A 20,993-nucleotide genomic window follows, 5' to 3' on the forward strand; every position below is an offset into this window, starting at 1 on the left:
AATCAGTGAACTTGAAGACATACCCCCCTCCAAAAAAATCCAAAACAAAGCAGAGAAAGAAAAAAAGACTAGAAAAAATGTCAACAGACCCTCATTGTCAAAAAAAAAAAAAAAAGTGAACAATATCAAGCAGTATAACCTATGTAACTAGAGTTCCAGAAAGAGAAGAATAAATACAAAGAGTATTTGAATACATAATGGTAATTTTAAAATCCAAAATTTGACAAAAACAATGAACGTATAAATGTAAGTAGGTCAATGAACCCAAAGAAGGATAAACACAAAGAAAACCGTACCAAGAGAAATCACAATCAAATTGCTAAACAAAAAGTGATAACTAGAAAATATGAAATGTTGCACAGAAAAAAAGACATACCATACATGGAGAACAAAGAGGAAAATTTTCACAGACTTCTCATCAGAAACTATGAAAACCAGAAGACAGTGGAATGATTAAAGAACAAAAGATAAAAACTGTCACCTAAAATGTTATAACCAGAGAATATCTTTCCAAACTAAAGTTGAAATAAAGATTTTTTTTCAGACAAACAAAAGCTGAGAGAAGTTGTCACCAGCTAATCATCACTAGAAGAAATGTTAATGAAAGTTTTTCATAAAGAAGGAAAATGATACCAGAGAGAAACTTGGAACACAGAGGAGTGAAAACACAGCAAACATGAAATTATGGTAAACATAAAAGATATGGTCTGATTTTTAATTTTTAAGATAACTAAGATAATTTAAAACAAAAACAGTAATAATGTATTGTGGGTTTTAAAACATGTAAAAGTAAAACGTGTGAAAACAGTATCATGAAGAACAATGGGGGAAATGAAAGTTTTAATGTTACATATCAAGTGGCATAATATTGGAAGGTAGACTGTGATTAAAGATGGATGCAGTAAACCCTAGAGCCATCAATTTACAAAAATAAGAAGAAAATCTGTCTTCACGCAGCTATGTAGTTGCAGAAGGTCTGGGGGATTTCTAGCAGTCCTCAGACCATACCTTGCAAAACTGCAAGAAAAAAAATCTCTCCATATGTTCCGCAGTGGGGTTCTGTGGCTTAAGATGCCCCACCTACCTCTTTGACATCATCTCTAGCCATTCTTCTTACTGCTTCCTCTGCTCCAGACACCTGGGTCTTTGTTGTTTCTTGAGCCCCTCAAGTGTACTCCTTACTCAAGGCCTTTGCACTTGCTGCTTTCCTCTGGCTGAAGACTTTTTCAATACAGAGCTGTAGGGCTTACTGCGTAAGTGTCACCTAATCAATAAAGTTTTCCCTGACCACTCTACCAAAAATACTGCTCCTCATCCCATCCCCATTTCCTTGTCCTGCTTTATTTCTTCCATTGACTTATCATCATCTGCCATGTTATTTATTTGTATGTTAATTGCCTGTCTCCTCCCACCCACCACTATTCTGGATCCCAAAAAGACCTTACCATGTGATTATGAGTTGTTTCTCTCAAAGGGGAGGCATTTTTCCATGCCTCTTGGTTCATCATCATTATGCCCAAAATGGTGTTTATGAGAAGTCAGCCTAAGCAGCACCCACTACCACGGACCACCTGTACTTCATAGGGGTTAAACCCACAACCATGGCCTCTTTGGAGCTAACCAGCAGGCCTGGTTCAGAGGTCTGCATCTGGCTTTCTGCTTTGCACACATCCTTTTGTCTAGACTCCGAAGGCTGATGGCTGAAGCTTCTGCAATACCCTAGGCACTGCTGAATCAGATGTTTTTCAGCTTCAGTGATTCACAAGTTCCAATTTGCAGAACTTTCTCAGGATAGCTATTTTGGGGAGCTCTTTTTCTCCGGCTACCTCTGAAATGAACTGTTCCCCACCCTCAGTTTCACCTAACAGCAAGGTGTTCCTCTGGAAGCCCAATCTGGGGCCATGCCTGTATAATGGCCCTGCTGTAGGCCTTGAAGACATGGCGATGCTCTGTGTTTTGTGTGATAGAAGTTGCTGTTGCAGTGCCTGACCCCAGGCAGGTCCATGAAGCCAAGCCTGACATCCTGTGTTTTCACGTAGCTCCAAGAAGTTGCTTTGTGCTCTCAGCTCTCTAGAAGCAGGGTCCCCTGAAGCACACCAGCACAGGAAAGAATTGTAGAGCTCTCTTGGGGGGGGTACATGTGAATACACAGCTTTGGACAGAAGGGACCCAGCCACTGAAGACCTACTGTCCCATCTACTGAGTTCTAAGACACAGCAGGTTCTCAGGATGGGGAAAGACTGACTCTTCCAACCCATTTCACTCTAGAGTAATTAAGAAATCTGAATCAACTCTGTTAACTCCATCTGCTGAGATTGGGTCTTCTAGAACCTGATACCAATGGGGTGCTGGGGGACAGTTGCTCTCCTGTCCATGTTTGTTTGGAGAATGCACAGACTTGGGCCAGTGTCTTCATTGCTGATGTTATCTGCTTAGCTCCTACAGGAAAATGCCGCTTCCGTGAACAGGGATGGTGACAGGATGGGGCATATGATCAAGGAGGCTGACTTGAAGAAGGATCATCCCAGGCGCACAACAGAGCAATTAAAATCTTGGGCTCAGAAGCCGGTCAGCCCACCCTGTATTTGATTCCAGCTCCACATTTAACCATTGGATGACCTGGGCAAGTTACTTCATGTTTCCAACACTGTTTCCCCATCTTGGAGATAAGGGAACACAAGGAACATTAAAAGAGACGATGTATTAAAGGGTAGGCATACTGCCTGCAGCTCAGTCAGCACTTGGTAAATATGAGCAGTAATGATTTCTGTTTATGCTGGGACCACCACCCGCCAACCCACGGTAAACTGACAGAAGCTGTGACAGGCATTGTTATGTGTCCATCTGATTCCATTTTACTTTTCACTTGTTAAGTACTATAGACTTGAAGACTATGCAGGAAGTTAGGTTGGGGTCAGGTGACTGAGTTCTGGCCAGTGAGATTTGAGCATAGATGATGGACGCCACGTGCAGGCCTGCTCCTTAAAAGGCCCTGACTTGTGCTCTCTCTCACCCTCATTGGCAGAAATGAAGGACCCCAAGAAGGCAGGACCACAGGATGAAAGAACCGCGGGATGAAAGTGCCTGCATGGAGACAGCATGACGCGAAGAGCTGCCCAAACTGTATTGCACTTGGTGAGAGTAGGAAATAGTCGTTTACTATATTGTGCCCCTGACATTTCAGGGTTTGTTACTTTAACATAACATAGCCCATCCAGACTAATTCAGAAATGAAAACTAGCTCAGGGAGTGGATGGAGGAAACTACTGGTGAAGATACAGTGGATATTCCCAGGCAGGTAGAGATGGGCAGTGTAAATTTTCATCAATAGGAAAATAATTGTCATCATTTTCAGACAAAATTGACTGTTAATTTTCTACACAATTCCCTACTGGAACCAGAAAGTTGCAATAGCCTGGGGCAGGTTTTAGGACATGAAAACCTTAGACCACACGTTCTGGTCTTTATAGGGCATCACTCCTTCTCCACTTCCATACCCCAAACTTCACATGATTCTGTGGATTAAAAACATCCTCTCCACAAATTTCAGTAAATTAGCAGTGAATTTCTGCAGTGAAAACATATTCTCCTTTTAAAATTGCATGTGTCTCATCTGGGGACCACCTGTCAAAGGAAGCAGCCACTTGTAATTAAGGATACACAAAATCATAAATGATCACAGCCAGTTCACGTTAGAATGTGGCCACATACGTTTAGCAAAACGCCAGACTTCCTGGACCATGGTTGTCATATACAAATGGACCAGATATTAACCCTGTAAAGCTCTGTTTTGAAGACATCAAGGCCTTTGCATGTACTGTTCCCTCTGCCTGGAATGCTCACTCTTCATAGAGCTAATTCTTCATCTTCAGACCACTCCCCAAGGGTCACCTCTTCAGGTTTGCCTTCCCTGACTACCCTTTATACAAGAGGTATCTCCTCCCTTAATTCTTGACTCTGCACCCTCTCCATTTCCTTTATAGCACTTACACAATCTGTAATTTTGAGGGATTTTGTTTACTTGTTTATCATCCATTTCTCCCCCTAGACCTAAGTAACCATGAAATCCACCATATCTCTAAAATTCCAAATATATGAGCTAATAAAACCCCTGTAGTGTTTAAACCAGTTTCAGCTGAATTTGCTGACGTTATACCTGATTTTTACAGCTAAAAATCTTCCTAACAAATATATCTCCTTTCTATAGTATATTATTGTCTTTCCTGATCTTTTGTATATAAATTAAAAATCTTGTATGTGTCAAGTCCTGTATTAAGTGATTTATTTAATCTTCACAATAACTCTGAAAGTTAGGAATCATTTAATGCTACTTTATAGAAGAGGAAATTAATGTCCCAAAATTGTAACAAACATGGGTTACTTTTTGTCAGGCTTGCATCCCTTCTTTTGGGACAGCTGCCCTCCCCAACTCTGTGATTCTGAGGGAGCTGTCATTCAAGTATGCCACAAGGGTAGGCACAGGATAGAGGCTAGCCAATTGGATCATCGCTCCACCTGGACTCTGTGACTGGGCCAGAGGGAGACAAATGACCCCAAAAAGCCAATCACAGTCCTTTCTTGGCACATAAATGCTAGGATAGTAAGAATCTCTCTCTGACTCTAGGATCACACAGTAAGAAGACCTCATAACCCTGTTACTACCGGGAGCTCTCTTGCTGCCATGCAGAGAGAGCCTGCCTAAGAATAAAGCCCACATCCGGCGAGAGTGAGTGAAAAAGAGGCCAAGGGCATCACTTGAACTCCTGGATCCAGCTGTGCCTGAGACATACATCTTGGACTTCTCAGTTGCAAGAAGCAGTAAATTCGTCTTATTACCTAACATGGTCTGAGTTGGGTTTATACCACTTGCCACTGAACAGGATGAAGTGAGCACCATGTAGAAGCTCAATAAATATTAATTCTCTTGATTTTCCTCAAAGTGACCACTTCCCATTAACCTCACTGACCTATCAGTGGACAACATGTCAGCTGTGCCAATCCAGCCACCCCTATTTCCTCTCTACCCCTTACATGTCACATTTGGTCCAGCCTCTAGAACAGGCATATGCTATTCCTCCTATCTGACTGCCAAATTATGTCTTTCTAAAGGGGTTTGCTTTCATTTTTTTATTTATTTACTTTTTTATTGACATATAGTTGATTTACAGTATTGTGTGTCAGATATACAGCAAAGTGATTCAGTTTTTTTTTCCAGATTCTTTTCCATTCTAGGTTATTATAAGATATTGAACATAGTTCCCTGTGCTATACAGTAAATCCTTTCTGTACTTTATATATAGTAGTTTGTACTATTAATCCTATACTCCTAATTTATCCCTCCCTCCCTCTCTTTTCCCCTTTGGGAGCCATAAGTCTGTTTTCTATGTCTGTGAGTCTGTTTCTGTTTCTATTATTTTTTAGATTCCACATAAAGTGATATCATGTAGTATTTCTCTGAGTTACTTCACTCAATATGATCATCTCTAGGTCCATCCATGTTGCTGTAAATGGCAATATTTCATTCTTTTTATGGCTGAGTAGTATTCCATTGTGTGTGTGTGTGTGTGTGTATATATATATACACATATGTCACATCTTCTTTATCCATTCATCTGTCAATGGACACTTAGGTTGCTTCCATGTCTTGGCTATTGTAAATAGTGCTGCTGTGAACATTGGGGTGCATATATCTTTTCAAATTAGAGTTTTCACCTTTTCCAGATATATGCCCAGAAGTGAAATTGCTAGATCATATGGTATCTCTATTTTTAATTTTTTAAGGAACCTCCATACTGTTCTCCATAGTGGCTGTACCAATTCACATTCCCACCAATGGTGTACTAGGGTTCCCTTTTCTCCACACCCTCTCCAGCATTTAACCAAAGGGGTTCACTTATAGGTGAACTTCCCCTTAGTCTCTTATCCTGCACGACTGACAGGCCCATTTGCTAATAGCAGTAGAGACCAAAGCAAGAATTAAGAGTCTTCAGACCAGGCAGATTGTCTTAAATGTCCTATTTTAAAAGTCAGTGAATACTGCCCTGTAAAGAAAGGACTACAGTTTCCCATTCATAATGAGTTTTACTCTCAGGCTAACTTCACAGAAATTCTCTCCTTCCTTCTTCAAAGCCCTGTTAGAGTTTGGCAAAGGTAGCAATTAATATACCCATGAGTCAGATGAGAAAACTGAGGCCCAAAGAGGTGAAGAAATTTGACTCAGTAGCAATCATCATGTCCAAACTGGAAAGTTGCACTTTCGTTGGAAAGTCAGACTTCTCTTGCGTGGATCCCTAACACTGATATTCAGTGCACAGCATGACTCTCTAATATTAGAGACTAGGGGTAGGATTGGATGTCATTTGATATCGTGACTGGGATCCAGGAACTCCTCAATCTTATCCTATTACTCATCCCTCTTTCCAAGAGCTTCCTGAGGGTCTGTTCGCACAAAAAACAATGGCAAATGGGACAAAGGACGGCATTTTATTATAGGCAGAGCAGTGGCCTTCCCCATTAGGAAATATGGCCCAATGATTTGGACTCAGAGCAACCACATGATCGCTTTGTCTGCCCTTGGGATAGAGGGAGGCCGAGGCAGCGGGCAGGCAGAGGAAACTGACGTGTGGGGAGCGAGCGTGGCTGAGGGTTAACCTTTGATGCCATCTCTAGTCCAGATTGTCGGAAAAGGGTCAACTTTTTGGAAACCAGAACTGAGAACATGTAAATGTGGAAGCTATGGGGTAAGCCAAGGTGGGTCATAAAACCAGGGAGGGGAAAGTGAGGCTACAGAAGGAGAAGAATGAAACTGGCATGCAAGGAGGAGCAGAAAAGAGGGCCTGGGTCCTACTTTTCCAGTTTCTGGTTGCACCTGCACGGCCAGCTACATTTTCTCTTCTGAGAGCTTCAAAGAAATTCCCTTTTTGTGCTTAAGCTAACAGGTGGGTTTCTGTTACTTATACCCATTCTGTCATTCTCTTAACTAAGAGAAAAACAACCAAATAAAGAAGCAAGGTCCCAGTTCAGTTCAGTTCATGGCAATTTATTTAATTTAAAAATAAAAACAGAAACAAAAACAAAAACAAAAAACAAATCAGTTTCCAATGAAAATACAAACACTTTGGGTGGTTATCCAGCTTTTTTTTTTTCCCCTGTAGGCTGTCCTGGGCTCAAACCAATCAAATGAATGAAAACCAATTTTGACTGGAGCCATAAAGCATGTTGCACCGATTAAATTACACCAATATATTATTATAATACCTTTGAAATGCCTTTCAGACCAATAAATAAAAAAAGACAAATTCAAATAAAAAAGTCAACTTTTTATTACCAAAAAAAAAAATAGAAATTAAATAAAAGTCACAACACGGATTAAAAAAAATGTGCAGTCAAGTTTCTCTCTCTTTTTTTTTTTTCTTCTAGGAATGATACCATGCCAGTAAATCCCTACAGAACATTTCCAGTTTGGCAATAAGCAGTCAGTCAGTCATTCACATTTGTACTCAAGACAGCAGGCGTGGCCAACACTCACCAGAGTCCCACCCTGAAAGATGCTCCTTGTCATCTGCAGAAGCAGCACCTTATAACAGGGATGGAAATTCAGAGAGTACTTGGCATTTTCATTTTGCCTGGCGTCTTGAAGCACTTCCTGAAAACTGATCATGCCTTGAAATTTACCTGTAAAAAGAAGTATAATTCTACTCCTTTGGCAGATGTGTAAACTAAGACACTGAAAGGCCCACAGAGGCAAGGAAAGGACCAGGAGAGCTGACCTTGAATCTCCTGCTTGGTCCACCAGGTCATCAAAGTGTCTCTCACTTGTAATTCCATGGAAATGAATCAAGCATAATTTCCTTGGCTGGGATTGGCTGGAAGGGATGATAGGACTTAATCAGGAAGCAAGGGAGCTGCTTTGAGGGCTTGTCCCGCTATTCCAAGTTTTTCCTTAAAAGGACAGAGTCAACATCACGTCTAGAATCAGACGACGTTAGCAGAATGTCAGAACTAGGCAAGGCCTGAGAGACCAGCTAATCTACCCCTCCAGCCCTCACTGAAGGGAAAACTCAGCCCCGGAAATGCTGCAGGTGCCTGAGGCCACCAGCACACCAGGATTCAACTCAGGGTCTCTTCCTCTGAGTGGAGGACTGTCTTTACCACAATCCACTGTCTGGTTCTATTGACAAAAGAGAACATACATGTGTTTTGGGGGTGCGGGTAGAATGACTTTCTTTCATAGTGTCATTTTTACTTGAAGATTGTAAGGATGGAAAACACCAAACAGACACAATCACTTGGGCAAAAGGGAAATACACCAACCAGTAGGTAGGTGTTACATGTAAGTCATACTGACAGCTACCAACCAGGCTGGTTGCCATGCATGAGGGACCAGCAGCGTGGCAGTGCAGGCTGTCCAGAAAAGGTTGCGTAAAATGAGACAAGGAGGGAGCTTTAGAGATCGCAGAATGCCCTCCGCACACCCACACGCCCCATACACAGTTTGCTAGCTACAGAATTTTTTTCCCTTTGAACCTATCTTGGAGTTCAGGAAGGAGGTGGAATTGAAGGAAAGGAAACCCCAAAAGCTTCCCATATCACACTACTCAGCTCAACCCGAAGGGATGCACAAGCCAAAACCCCAGAGCTGGTGACAAGGGGAGAAATGGAGCCATCTCCTTAGGGAAAAGGGCAGTTTCGTTCTAATCAATGTTCTTAGTACCTGAAGGTGAATTCCTTCTCATCTCCCCATGAACTATTATCTGTTGGTTTCCCCCAAAATACCCCCAAGACTAGTTCTCCTTAAATGTCTAGGTGGCTTTCAGAAGTCAGCCATCCTGAAACAAGAGTTTCAATTAGCTGGGGCCAGTAGAATCTGAAGTTGTCCCAAACTCCCAAATAAGACCATTAATTCCAAACTCGGTATCTGAAGATGCCCCACTGTGGGCGTGACATCTGATCACCTGTAATCCGGGTGTCTAGAAGTTACACTATGTTAGCTATGTTACTTTTTCAAGCTAAGAGTCCTGTCACACCTCTTTTCTGCCTCCTCCAGAACCATCTGGAGGACTTCCAGGGAAGTGTTCCCTCTCCTGTCTGCTTCCTCCCAACCCCCTCTGCTCTTTAAGCACCTTACTCATCTGAGTGGCTGGAACGTTTCCCCTAAAGCCTAGGAGTTCTAGGCAGGTAGGACACAGAATACCTAGATTCGTAGGGGGAAACACCTTCTGCCTGACTTACCTTTCCTCATCCAAATATCCCACCTACACACTAACTCCCTAGAAGCAAACTCGCCTACCTCTGAGGATTCTACACTTAGTGGATGGGGAAACCGTTTGCTATGAGTAAACAAGGTAAATGGTTGAGCGAGTTACTCCTTTGGGGACTAGGGACGGTATCACATCCAATTCAAAACATTCACGCAGGTCAGAACCCACAAGGCAGCATTCCAGTTAATATTGAGACATTAAAGAAATTGAAAAGCTGTCCCCTCGCTGGTGTGGATCAACTTCCACTCATCTGCAAAAGATCACAGAGGGTTCCGAGCTCTGTGATACACCATAGTTTTGACCTCTGACACCACCTCTTTTTCCCTGTCTACCCTTGGAGGTTGTGCTGAAGAGCCAGGCAGACACCAGGAAAGAAGAGGCAGACAACAAAAAGCCAAAAAATCACCATGGGCTGACTCTAAGTCCGTAGCAGTGTTCAGAGCACTCTCTCTCTGACCAAGGCCCTGTCTTCCATTCAAGGTAGAGTAGCAAATTAACAAATGCCACACCAGTGGCATGAAAGAGATAACGTAGGTCCCACGGGATCTACACTAGCACTCCCAGGGCTTAGCCAGGTCAAGGATGGCAGCTACACAGCATGAGTGCTACTGCACCCCTTCCCATCCCCACGGCAGCCATTACTATTCAATCACAGCACTCCTTCCCACTGTCTGGGCTACTCAAACCAGTACACCCAGCAGCCCTTATCCATCGATTACCGATTCAAGCTCAGTTGAAATCTACGTGCCCAGCCCCTGCAGTCAGACCAAGCCTGCTAATGTGAGGAGAGAAGGAGCGAGCTCTGAGTTCACTCAGAGCACATGGCCCCAGTCTGTCCTGCCCTCCTCCAGAAGCACGTGGACGACTTCTAGGGAAACGTTTCCTCTCCCATATGCTCCCTCCCCACCCCTTAAGTGCTGGCCAACACCACCTCCCCTGGACTCTAGGAGGTGCCATAAAGCAAATGCCAATGAGGATCCCACTTCTGACTGGCAGTTGGCAGGACTGGCCAAGAGCCCACTTCTCCCTCGTAGGCACTGGCTCAAGGCTGCACATTTGGCCAAAGCAAGACAGCACCAATCCTTTCTCAGTCTGTTGTCATGGCCAGCAAAGAGGTAACCAGCTCTGTCCGTAGCCCAGTCACCGCTCCCACTCCCCCCTCGTACCCACCCCGACCCACCCCTGCACCCTGGGGAGCTAGTTGAGTTTGTTACAGATCTCCAGCGCTTTCTTGTAGACCTGAGTCACATCGTCCATGTCCGTGAGGAGGGAGAAGCTGCTGTCTCCCAGCCGGTTCCGGTACCGCTTCAGGTACTGGGGCCGGGGCCGGTTCTGGAGCCCCTCGAAGTCCTGGATCTGGAGGAAGTTTTCGGCAGAGACGCAGCTGCGGATGCGCTGGCGGGCAGGGCGATTCTCCTGCAAGTCGAGCAAGTCGAAGGAGTCGCTGGACAGGACGCTGTCGTCGCTGATGACGCTGGAAGGCCGGCTGTAGCTCCGGGAGAGGCCCTCGGCAGGGATGCCGGGCTCCAGCAAGGATTCCAGTGTGGGCATTTCGGGGCTGGCCAGGGCCGGGTCCATGGTGCCCTCTGAGTACTTGCTGCTGTGTTTCAAGATGCCCTTCCTGTGGCAGGAGAGGCTGTGGGACGTCACCCTGGCAGGATCCGGGGGGCTCGGGGAGGGGATGCCGCCACCCAGCCCATCGTTACCGTCCAGCAGCTCCGAAGACTCACTGCGTTCCGGGGACGAGTAGTAACCCGATTCTCTCTGCTGGGTCTTTTTCAAGATGCCTTTCTTGGGCATCGTGGCCGACTGTTTGGGGCTGAGTTTAACTGGCACCTCCGCCTCGGGGGCGCTCGGCAGGGGCACGGCAGTCCGGCACAAGTCCTGCTCCAGCTTGAACGCGGGGGGTAAGGCAGGGCTGACGACGCCTTCGATGAAGCCGGTGCTGTGAGAGCGATGCTCGCTGTTGCTCCGCTTCTTCAGGATCCCTTTGGGCCGCTTGGAGCTCAGCTTGGATGGGCTCTCAGGCACCGAGTCCTGGCCGGACTGAGCAAAGTCGTTCTCTTTCTTGGACTTCTTCAGCGACCGCTGCCGCTCCAGCATGACCTCGGGGGCCCCGGGTTTGGCCAAGCCCTTCATTTTGGCTTCAGCCTCAGCCTGCAGCCCTGTGGAACGGTGGTGCCAGTCGATAATGCGGGCCAAGAGCGGGGACTCGGCGCTGTGAAGGCCATCGCAGTCGCAGACGCTGCTCTTGTAGCCCCAGTTCACCCACCAGTGGTTGGCAATGTCCTCGATGGTGGCCCGGCGGTCGGGGTTCACCATCAGCATCCACCGAATGAGGCCTCGGGCATCTATGGGAGAAGAAGCAGAAGGGACAATACATTTTACGGGAGTTGTGGGCTTTCCGAAGCTGACGCTCCGGGGGCGCAAAGGAGACGCACTCATTTGAGGAAAAATCCAAACGGAGCCCTGCTGCAGCCACACTGTGGAGCAGGAAGCCGTAGTCTTCCAGGCTGTACATCAGAAAGCGTCATCAAGACTCAGAGCCACAGGCCAGTGGGCTATCACAGCCTGGCATGTTTCTCCACGCTACTGACGGAATGTCAAACTGCTGACTTTCCATCAACTCAGATCTTTATAAAATGGGGAAGGCCAGGTAACCAGGAAAGAATCCAGACCCGACCCCAAGCAGGGCCCCACCATTCCTTTGGTGGATATCGTTTTACTAAATGGGAAAACAGGTATAGATTACCATGGCTTTTAGTCCTCCAAAGTTAGGTTTATATAAACACACAGCGCTCAGGTCACCAGGAAAATGTGTCAGCACAAAAAGGAAATTTAGGGCTGAGACGGCAAGGAAAAGGCTTCTCATCAGAGAGGGAGAGACAGAGAAGGATGGAGAGGTGTTCATACCTGGCACGCCCGGGCATTGAGAGGGGGGCCGTCCCCAAGGCTGGCCTGACCCGGGCCTTGGCCAGGCTCTGAATCCCACACTCAGTGCTCCCTCTCTGACATAAGCCATAGCCTACCAAGCTGCCAGATCAGAGAGCTGATCTCTATCTGCTATCCGCTTACCGCCTGTCTGAAAAACTCCATTTGTCAATTTCTGCTGCCAAAGAATTAGGGGAAAGCCCCAAAGGGATGTTGAGGAGGCCACAGGAACCAACAGACTCTCACAGCTTATAAATTGCCTTTTAAGATCAAACTGTGCTCCCCAAATGGGGGTTGAATTATATCCTGGGAAGGCGCCACCTCCCCTCAGCTACTTATGTAGCTAATGAGTAGCTGGCCGGGACCTGGCAATGGAGCCAAGGGTGAGCCGCACCCCTGAAAAGTAACAGGATGTTCATTCATTCGGTCAATAAATATTTTCTGAACCCCTGTAGTGTACCAGAAACTGTGCTGACACAAGTTAGCTGGTCAGGCAAAGAGGCTGCCATAGAGTTCACCCTGAATTTTCTAAAAACAAACAAACAAACAAACAAAAACCACGGGTTAGCTTATTGAAAAAATGTATAGATATAGATATCTGCATATCTATACCTATTTATACATATAAAATAGTCAATGCTCATTATTCACAGACTCTGTATTTGTAAATTCACCTACTCATTAAAATGTATTTGTAACCCCCAAATCAATACTCAAGGTGCTTTCCACAAAGTGGCAAAAAATGTGAATTGCCCCCCCCCCAATGCACATGTGTGTTCCCAGCTGAAGCAGAACCAGGTGACAAGGCACTGCCTTCTTGTTTCTGCTCTCATGCTGTAAGCAAGTGTCCTTTTCACAGTCCGTTTAGTTCATGCTTTTCACATATTTGCACTTTTTATTGGTGATTTCACTGTTTAAAATGGCCCCCAAGCGTGGTGCTGAAGTGCTATCTGGGGATTTCTAAGGGCAAGAAGGCAGAGATGTACCTTACAGAGAAAACATATGAGTCAGATCAGCCTCATTCAGGCATGAGTTAAAGTGCTGTTGGCCGTAAGTTCGATGTTCATCAATCAACAATATATTTTAAATGAGGCGTCTTTAAACAGAAATATACATAAAACAAGGATATGGATTGATCAGTTGACAAAAACGTTGTGAACAGAGGCTCCCAGGAGTCGAGCCCTGTATCTCCCTATGAGTAATGCTTCATTATTCACAAACTCAGTGTTCATAGCAACGTTACAGGACACAACTGCGGCAAATAATGAGAATCAACTGTGTGTGTGTATATACACATGTAGGATGCGCGTACTGCAATATACGAAGTGTCTGTTAACCACATTCCAAATACGGCCACCTGTACACACCCCTTCTGTACCCACACAATGCTCTCCCATCAAGAGATGGAGCTTATGGCCTTGGTCGCCTTGACCAATAGAACGTGGCAGAAGTGACATCATCTGACTTCCAAGCAGACGTTAAGAAGGCCTGGCAGCTGCTTCTTCCTCCATCTTCGAACCCTGACCTGCTATGTAAGAAGTCCACGCTCCTTCCTAGAGAGAGAGGCCTGGGGAGGTAGCTCATGGGGAGAGACCCCACACAAAGGGGCCCCGAGGTGTCCCCACAATCGGCCCCAACTCCAGCTACCGTCTGATTGCAACTGTCGGAGAAACCCCAAGGCAGGCCAGAAAAGCTCTAACCAATCCAGGGAATCAAGAGATAACGGCTAATAAATGTTGTTTACACTGCTGAGTTTGTTTGGGTGTGGGAGCGGGATGGGATAGACTTGTTCTGTGGCAACAGGTCATGAAACAGCACCCATGTGCCATACCCCCCGGCCAGGGCAAGGTGTGCAAAAGAGCAGCTGCCACCCTTAGAGTCTACTGAGGGGGTTTTATGTCTACGTGGACCGGAAGGGACTTCACGTAATACCTTTTCCAAAATGTGAATTTACAGTGGAGAAACAAAATCTAAACAGGGTAAGGGCCTTGCCCAAGTTCACACAGCAAGCAAACAGGACGCCTAGCCTGCAGAGTAGAACAACTGTTCTGGAAATATCACAGTGGGAAGGTTTGGGGAAAGCGGCCTAATAAGCCAGCTCTGCCAGAAGGCAAAGCTCTGGGGAGAAGAAAGAGGAAAAGCAGGAGTCTCCTTACAGACACTGACACAAAAGCAGAAAGTGTGAGCTGGCCTCGCCCGGCTTAGCTGCTGACCCTCCGTGGGCACACACCTGAGGGCTGCGTGGGCTCCCGGTACTCTCCGCTGCTGATCTGCCGAATGAGGTTTTTGTGATCGAAACCATCGAAGGGCATCGTTCCATAAACGAGAGTGTAAAGCAGCACGCCCAGGGCCCAGCTGTCCACCTGGAGCAGAGAGACAGGACATATAGGAGCTGGGAAGCGGATTCCCTTCCAAACCATTAGCATCACAGACCATGAGCAACCACCCTCAACGACCCCAGGAATGGAATTTAGCACCTGGCAGACAGGTTCCCACCACAGCCTGACACCTGATATGCAGTGCACCTGGGGCCTGTTTCAGAGCCTGACCTTTTCGTTGCAAACTGAGACCAACGGTCCCAACCCACAGAAGAACTTTCTTGAATAGATGATACTCTTTGATCCTCACTATAATTTTGTGAAACAGGTAGGGTCCCGCATTATTTTCAGCCCTATTTGGCGGATGAGAATACTGAGGCCCAAGGAAGTTAAATGGTTTCTCCAGAGGCCCCTCCCCATCCCAGTGATGGAGGTAAGACTGGAACATGGGGTTCTTGACTCCTAATGCAGGAATCCTGCACCTTCTTCAAATGGATCAGGGGTTGCAAACTCAAATGCTTACAAGAGCCAGGCAGACAACAAACATGAACAAAGAAGGAGAGACAGTGGGGTACCACATGGAGTGTTGGTTTGAAGACAAACTGTAGAGGGCATTCACCCATCTTACACAGGCAGCCTCCTCTGGCTAGTTGCTGTCACATAGTAATATAGGCCCAGCACTGCTAGATCCTTTGGTTTTTCAAGAGAAGTCAGAAAACAGACTTTTATGTGAAATCTCCCATTTATTAAATGTTTGTTCAATTTTTTTTAGAAAGATGGCCAAATAAAGCACTCTTGCTGGCCAGATCACAGGCTGCCAGCTTGTAAGCTCGGAAACAGATCATCGAGGATCAAAGCAGCATTCATTATCTGTGATAAATTTACAGTGTCAAGTTTCTGCAATGTTGTAAATTGGATCTTAGGCTCCTCCCTTACCTTCTTGTTCTGGAAAGACTTTCTCCTCACTGCAAGTGATGGAGGCTCTTGACATCCATCTCTTTACCCTCTAGCCCTGCCCCAAACACTCTCAAACAGATAAATATTTGGAAGGAAACATTTCAACCCACTGAATGGCTGCTACTTAAAGGATCCTGAGTGGATGAATCTCTCTATAAATAGAACTATCTCTTTAAAAATGAATAATCAGTCACAATTCTCCCATTTTCAAAATGATATTTTCACATACCTGTGTCTTAGAGTGGCCCTGAAAGCTTTAGGCACACAGAGAAATGGATTTCTCATGAATCAGAAGATGCAATTAAAATGTATTTCCTTGATCAGAAATACATGCTGTCAGAAATACACGCAAAAAGAGTCACTGCAGAGTGAGGCTGTTTGCTTTCTGTTTTGCTTGTTTTATTATAATAGGGAAAAACTGAAAACAATCTGTCTAACGCTAGGGAAGTGATTAAATAAATTACAGTATATTCATACAACAAAACATTATGTCATCATTAAAAACCATGTTTTTAGTAATAACAAATTCAGAAAAGTCACAATTTTAAGTTAGTAATAAAAGGCGAGATATACACGTATATAGTGACCTCAATTATTTGAAATACAAGATCTACACTGGGAAAAAAAGCCTAAGAAGAAGTCACATAAATATATTAAGTGGTTATCTCTTGTGGGGAGATTGCAGGCAACTTTATTTTCTCTATTAGGCTGTTCTGGATTTTTCTCCCAGGTGTGTATATTATGGCTTTTATAATCATATAAGGAAACGGTTTTTTGTTTGCTTGCTTTTATGTTTGTTTGTCTGTTTTAAGTATTCCTAGGTTCAGTTCTTTTCTCCCCTCCAGCCCCCCACCACACACACCAGGCAAGCTGCTCACCTCTGGCCCTCGGTAAGGCCTCCCGTTGACAATTTCGGGAGAGGCATAGAGCGGGCTCCCACAGAACGTTTGCAAGAACTTGTCCTTCTGGTACAGGTTGGAAAGCCCAAAGTCGGCAATCTACAAAGAGGAGCAAGACCCAGGGAGCCTATTAGCATTACAGTCAGCGTCTGCATTGGCTCAGCTCACACCACGCGGACCAAAGCAGCTGAGGCGCCCCTGCGTGGCTCTGCCAGCTGGGTCACCCTTTTCTCTGCAGCCCTGAGCCTTCATGAAAGGACCAGTGGGCACAACTGGGCCAGTGATTCCCCGACTGCAGTCCCTGGCACCCACTGCATGCTCTGTTACTGAAAATCACTCCTTGCAAGGACTCTATTTCCACGTCAGTGTAGACTTGTCCTGAGAAATACCCACAGAATCACATGCTCGATGTTTCTGATGAACACTGAAGTGTGTAACTATTAACCTGAGACCCGTCCGTCTGTGGCCTACCTAAAATCTCACTGCCTTCATCCACAGTGGTGTACGTACCTACCTGTTCACTGGACATCACCACCTTTTATAGACCTACGCACCAATCAGAACTGTATTTTGCCCACCTTGGGACCCTAGATGAAATGGACCCACAGCACCGGGTTCTGAGTCATCACATTGCAGCCCAAACTCTGCCACTAGCCATCTGTGTGACATGGAGCAGGTCCCTTAGCTACTCTGAGCCTCAGTTTACCACCAGAAAATGGAAACCCATGATCCCTATCCTCTTCTGGATCACAGGATTATTGTGAGAATGATTTTTAAAAAAAGAATTAATCAAGGTGAACGAAAAAGTGCCTTGAATCTTTGTCTGCAAGTTCCAGGCAAATGTTTTCCCTAACCTTGCTTCTCTTGTATCGCACACCCCTTGGAATCACTCTCTTCTCCTTTGGTTTCTTGAAGTGTTTTACTATCCTTTATGGCAGCGCTCTTCTGTGTGTGTGTGTGCACCTATTCATATATACATATAATGTATATATGTTACACGTATATATGTATTATCACATATATATGTATAATGTATATATTATACATGTACATATCATCACATATATCACATACATTCATATAATATATATTACATATGTACTTACATAGGTATGTACATATGTATATACAAATATATATATTATATGTATATAAATTCACCTTGCCTACTAGGCTGAGTCCCCCGAGGCAGGTGGCAGGTTCCACATCTGCCCCTCATCTCTGTAACATCCACTGCTTAGCACCTGCCCTCACCCAAGAAACACCTGTCACCAGAATAGGCATTATATTTTGAAAAGCACAAGACAATTAGTAGATAATACAAAGTAATAATAGTAAACTTAGTTACCACTTACAGAACAACCTCCAATTATCAGGCATGGTTCTAAGCACCTTACACTCTCTAATCTAATCCTGTCTAAAATCCCATTTACACAACCATGTGAATGTATTTCATGCCACTGACATGGTACATTTAAAAGTGGTTAAAATGGTAAATTTTATGTTATGGATATTCTATCATAATTTTTTTTAAACCCACTTAACAGATGAGAAAACTGAGGTTTAGGGAAATTAGGTTATTCGTCTCAGGAGAGCTACCTAGCAAGCAACAATGTAAACCGAGTGTCTCTAAAGGTTCAAACCACTGCCCAGCACTGCCCCTGGGTAATCTGCAAATCTCACCCAGTCTACGCCAGCCTTCCACGCTGAGCCTCTGCAGACTTCTGCCCTGCCCCAAACTGATTTCCACCTGAAGCTTATAAATAGGATGAGTGATTCACACACAGCCCAGCTGAGGCTCTGTTTTGAATGCAGCGCCCAGAAGAAGGCTACTTTGTAAAAGTCACCCCTGAATGAACGGAATGGCCCCGAAAGCAGCTGGCGCACAACCGCCCTCAGAAAACGCATTCTCGGGGCTCAGCTTGCACTTAATTGCCCTGAATTCCGCTTTCTTATCAAGGCCCCCTGACTGGCTTGCAGGAAGTTGGTTGGAAGCTTTATGAAGTGTGCCCTGTCAATCAGGACAGGAAGGGACCAGCTGCAGCCCTGGAACATCCCGGGAAGTCGGCTAAGGCAGGAACCGACACAGCACTGTGAACGTCGGCGGCATCCGGGGCACTGCGTGAGCTTCCAAACACAGGCACACACATACACACACGTGAGAGGCACCCGCCACTACCACGTGCAAATCCCCACACACACACCAGGAGTGCCCCGAGTCTGGGCATCCGTGCTTTCTTTGTAGCCCTTCTGAGAAGTGTGTTTATGTGACGGCCCACTCCCATCCTCACAGACCGATGTTTATCAGCCTCTCCCAGTTAAACTGTCATTGTTGCTGACATAAGATTAATAGAAATCTAGATTAGTCCTTAGTCCATGTTCTTGGCACTTCAGTGGAAAAGAAATATTAACACACACACACACACACACACACACACACACACACGCACACAGTTCTCCATCCTTGAGCCACTTAAACTTGGGCTGCAGCTCTAAGATTCCACGCCGTATGCAGCTTATATCACTTATAAGACGGGAAATGGCCACTGGTTATAAAACTTCTCAAAGCCTCAATTTCCCATCTGTAAAATGGAGGTAGGAATAGTATCCACCCCCACGGTGTCATAGTGAAAATTAAATGACATAAAGTATGTGCCAATTACTATTTTAAGCATTTTACAAAGTTGGAGCTCAAATACATGTCCCACCTGTAAATCCACCTGGGTAGCTTTATTAGCTTCGTGATACTCAAAACAATACTGGTTTTCCATTGGAGGTAATTATGTAAGGTTTCTTTTTCAAATACACATGATTTCTTAAGTGAATTGCGCTAAATAAAAGTATTAAAGTGAAATAGCACAGAAGATACTAGGAAAAGGCAAAATCCATGAAGAGAACAAAAGAAAAGACATTTGGGAAATTTGGGAAATAATGATTTTAAACATAATAAAACAAAAAGGAATCCCAGAAATGGTTCCAACCTGGAAGAGTCGTAAGCGGTGAACTAATCCTGCCCCTCGCTCTGTAAGTGGAGCAACTGAAGGCTAGAGGACTTAAGAAGCTCCGCTGAAGGTCACAGACAGAACAGCTACGTGAACACTGGGTTCTGTACGATTCTCTGTTAACAGAACATCAGTCGTGTATCGAGGGTGACTCCACCAAGGAGGCGTCCAGCTTTGCCTTCAAAGTTGTGTGTTGCCGACACACTGGTAACCTTTGGAGAAAGGTAACCACCCTGCTGGTGATGGACTGTTGCCCTGCCCCGTTCAGAACCACCCTCTGTCCTCACACTGGGCTATTCAGTTCAGCCTGGACTCTGAAAAGGATATCAACACTCATGTCCTTAATTTCTGGAGTTTCTGTTGTTTTCAAGCCTTTCTAGAGGTGTGCCCTGCTGGATGAAAATCAGAGTTATACAAAGTGGGAAGTGATTATTCACATTTCAAAAGAATTAACCTCACTACAACATGGATGAACTTTGAAGACATTATGCTAAGTGAAACAAACCAGACACAAACAGATAAATATTATATAATTCCACTTATGTGAGGTACTTAGTGGAGTCAAGTTCATCAAGACAGAAGAAGGTAGAAGGGCGACTGCCAGGTGCTGGGGGAGGGAGGAACGGGGAGTTAGTGGTGAATGGGCACAGAGTTTCTGGTTGGGAAGATGCAAAAGTTCTGGAGATGGATGGTGGTGATGGTTGCACAACAATGTGAATGTACTTAATGCCACTGGACCGAAAACCTAAAAATGGTAAGCTTTACGTTACATATATTTTACCACCATTTTTTAAAAAGGGGATTAACCTCGGATCACTGTGAATAATCCCTGCGAGCTCACCCAGTGAAAAAGGAAGGGTGAGAGAGTGGCATGGACATATATACACTACCAAATGTAAAATAGATAGCTAGTGGAAAGCAGCCACATAGCACAGGGAGATCAGCTCAGTGCTTTGTGACCACCTAGAGGGGTGGGATAGGGAGGATGGGAGGGAGGGAGATGCAAGACGGAAGAGATATGGGAACATATGTATAACTGATTCACTTTGTTATAAAGCAGAAACTAACACACCATTGTAAAGCAATTATACTCCAATAAAGATGTTTAAAAAATAAAAAATAAAAATAAAAAAAAAACTAGGTCCCATAATGACCTATATGGGAAAAGAATCTAAAAAAGAGTTGATATATGTATATGTATAACTGAGTCACTTTGCTGTATAGCAGAAACTAACACAACATTGTAAATCAACTAACTCCAATAAAAATTAATTAAAAAAAAGAAAAAGGAAGGATCAGCTTGCTGATGATTAACCACTGGGAAAGGATGCTGATGTTGATGATAATAAAAGCAACGGTCTGACAGTCATTTGCAGTGTCTGAGAGGAAGTGCACTGGACAGATCAGAGGTTGTGGAGCCAGAAGCACCTGGGGCTAACCTTGGACTTGGCACTGCTAGATCATGGGTGGGAACTGCCACCAATTTCCTCATCGGCAAAATGGGAATAATAATAGAACCCACCTCTAACGCTGTTCTGAGGATTGAACACATGCACGTAAAGCCCCTAGAAGAGTCCTGGTACTGGCTGACTCTATAAACTACAGCTGTTAGGAGAATGCTGGTGG

The 20,993-nt window shown here is 44.8% G+C and overlaps 1 protein-coding gene across 2 annotated transcripts in view; it reads right to left on the reverse strand.

Annotated features, from left to right (window-relative positions):
- Positions 1 to 7,023: 7,023 nt before the first annotated feature.
- Positions 7,024 to 20,993, reverse strand: part of NUAK1 (NUAK family kinase 1) — a 68,867-nt gene continuing 54,897 nt past the window's right edge. For both annotated transcript variants that reach the window (XM_082351511.1, XM_082351512.1), the window contains 3 exons: positions 16,345 to 16,464; positions 14,422 to 14,554; positions 7,024 to 11,611 (listed from right to left, as the gene is read on the reverse strand). In XM_082351511.1, coding sequence (XP_082207637.1) covers positions 10,458 to 11,611; positions 14,422 to 14,554; positions 16,345 to 16,464 — 1,407 coding nt within the window. In that variant the 3' untranslated portion in view covers positions 7,024 to 10,457. The remainder of the gene's footprint in view (positions 11,612 to 14,421; positions 14,555 to 16,344; positions 16,465 to 20,993) is intronic.

Source organism: Balaenoptera borealis (genome assembly GCF_965194805.1).
Source record: "Balaenoptera borealis genome assembly, chromosome: 13".
Classification (NCBI taxonomy): Eukaryota; Metazoa; Chordata; class Mammalia; order Artiodactyla; family Balaenopteridae; genus Balaenoptera; species Balaenoptera borealis.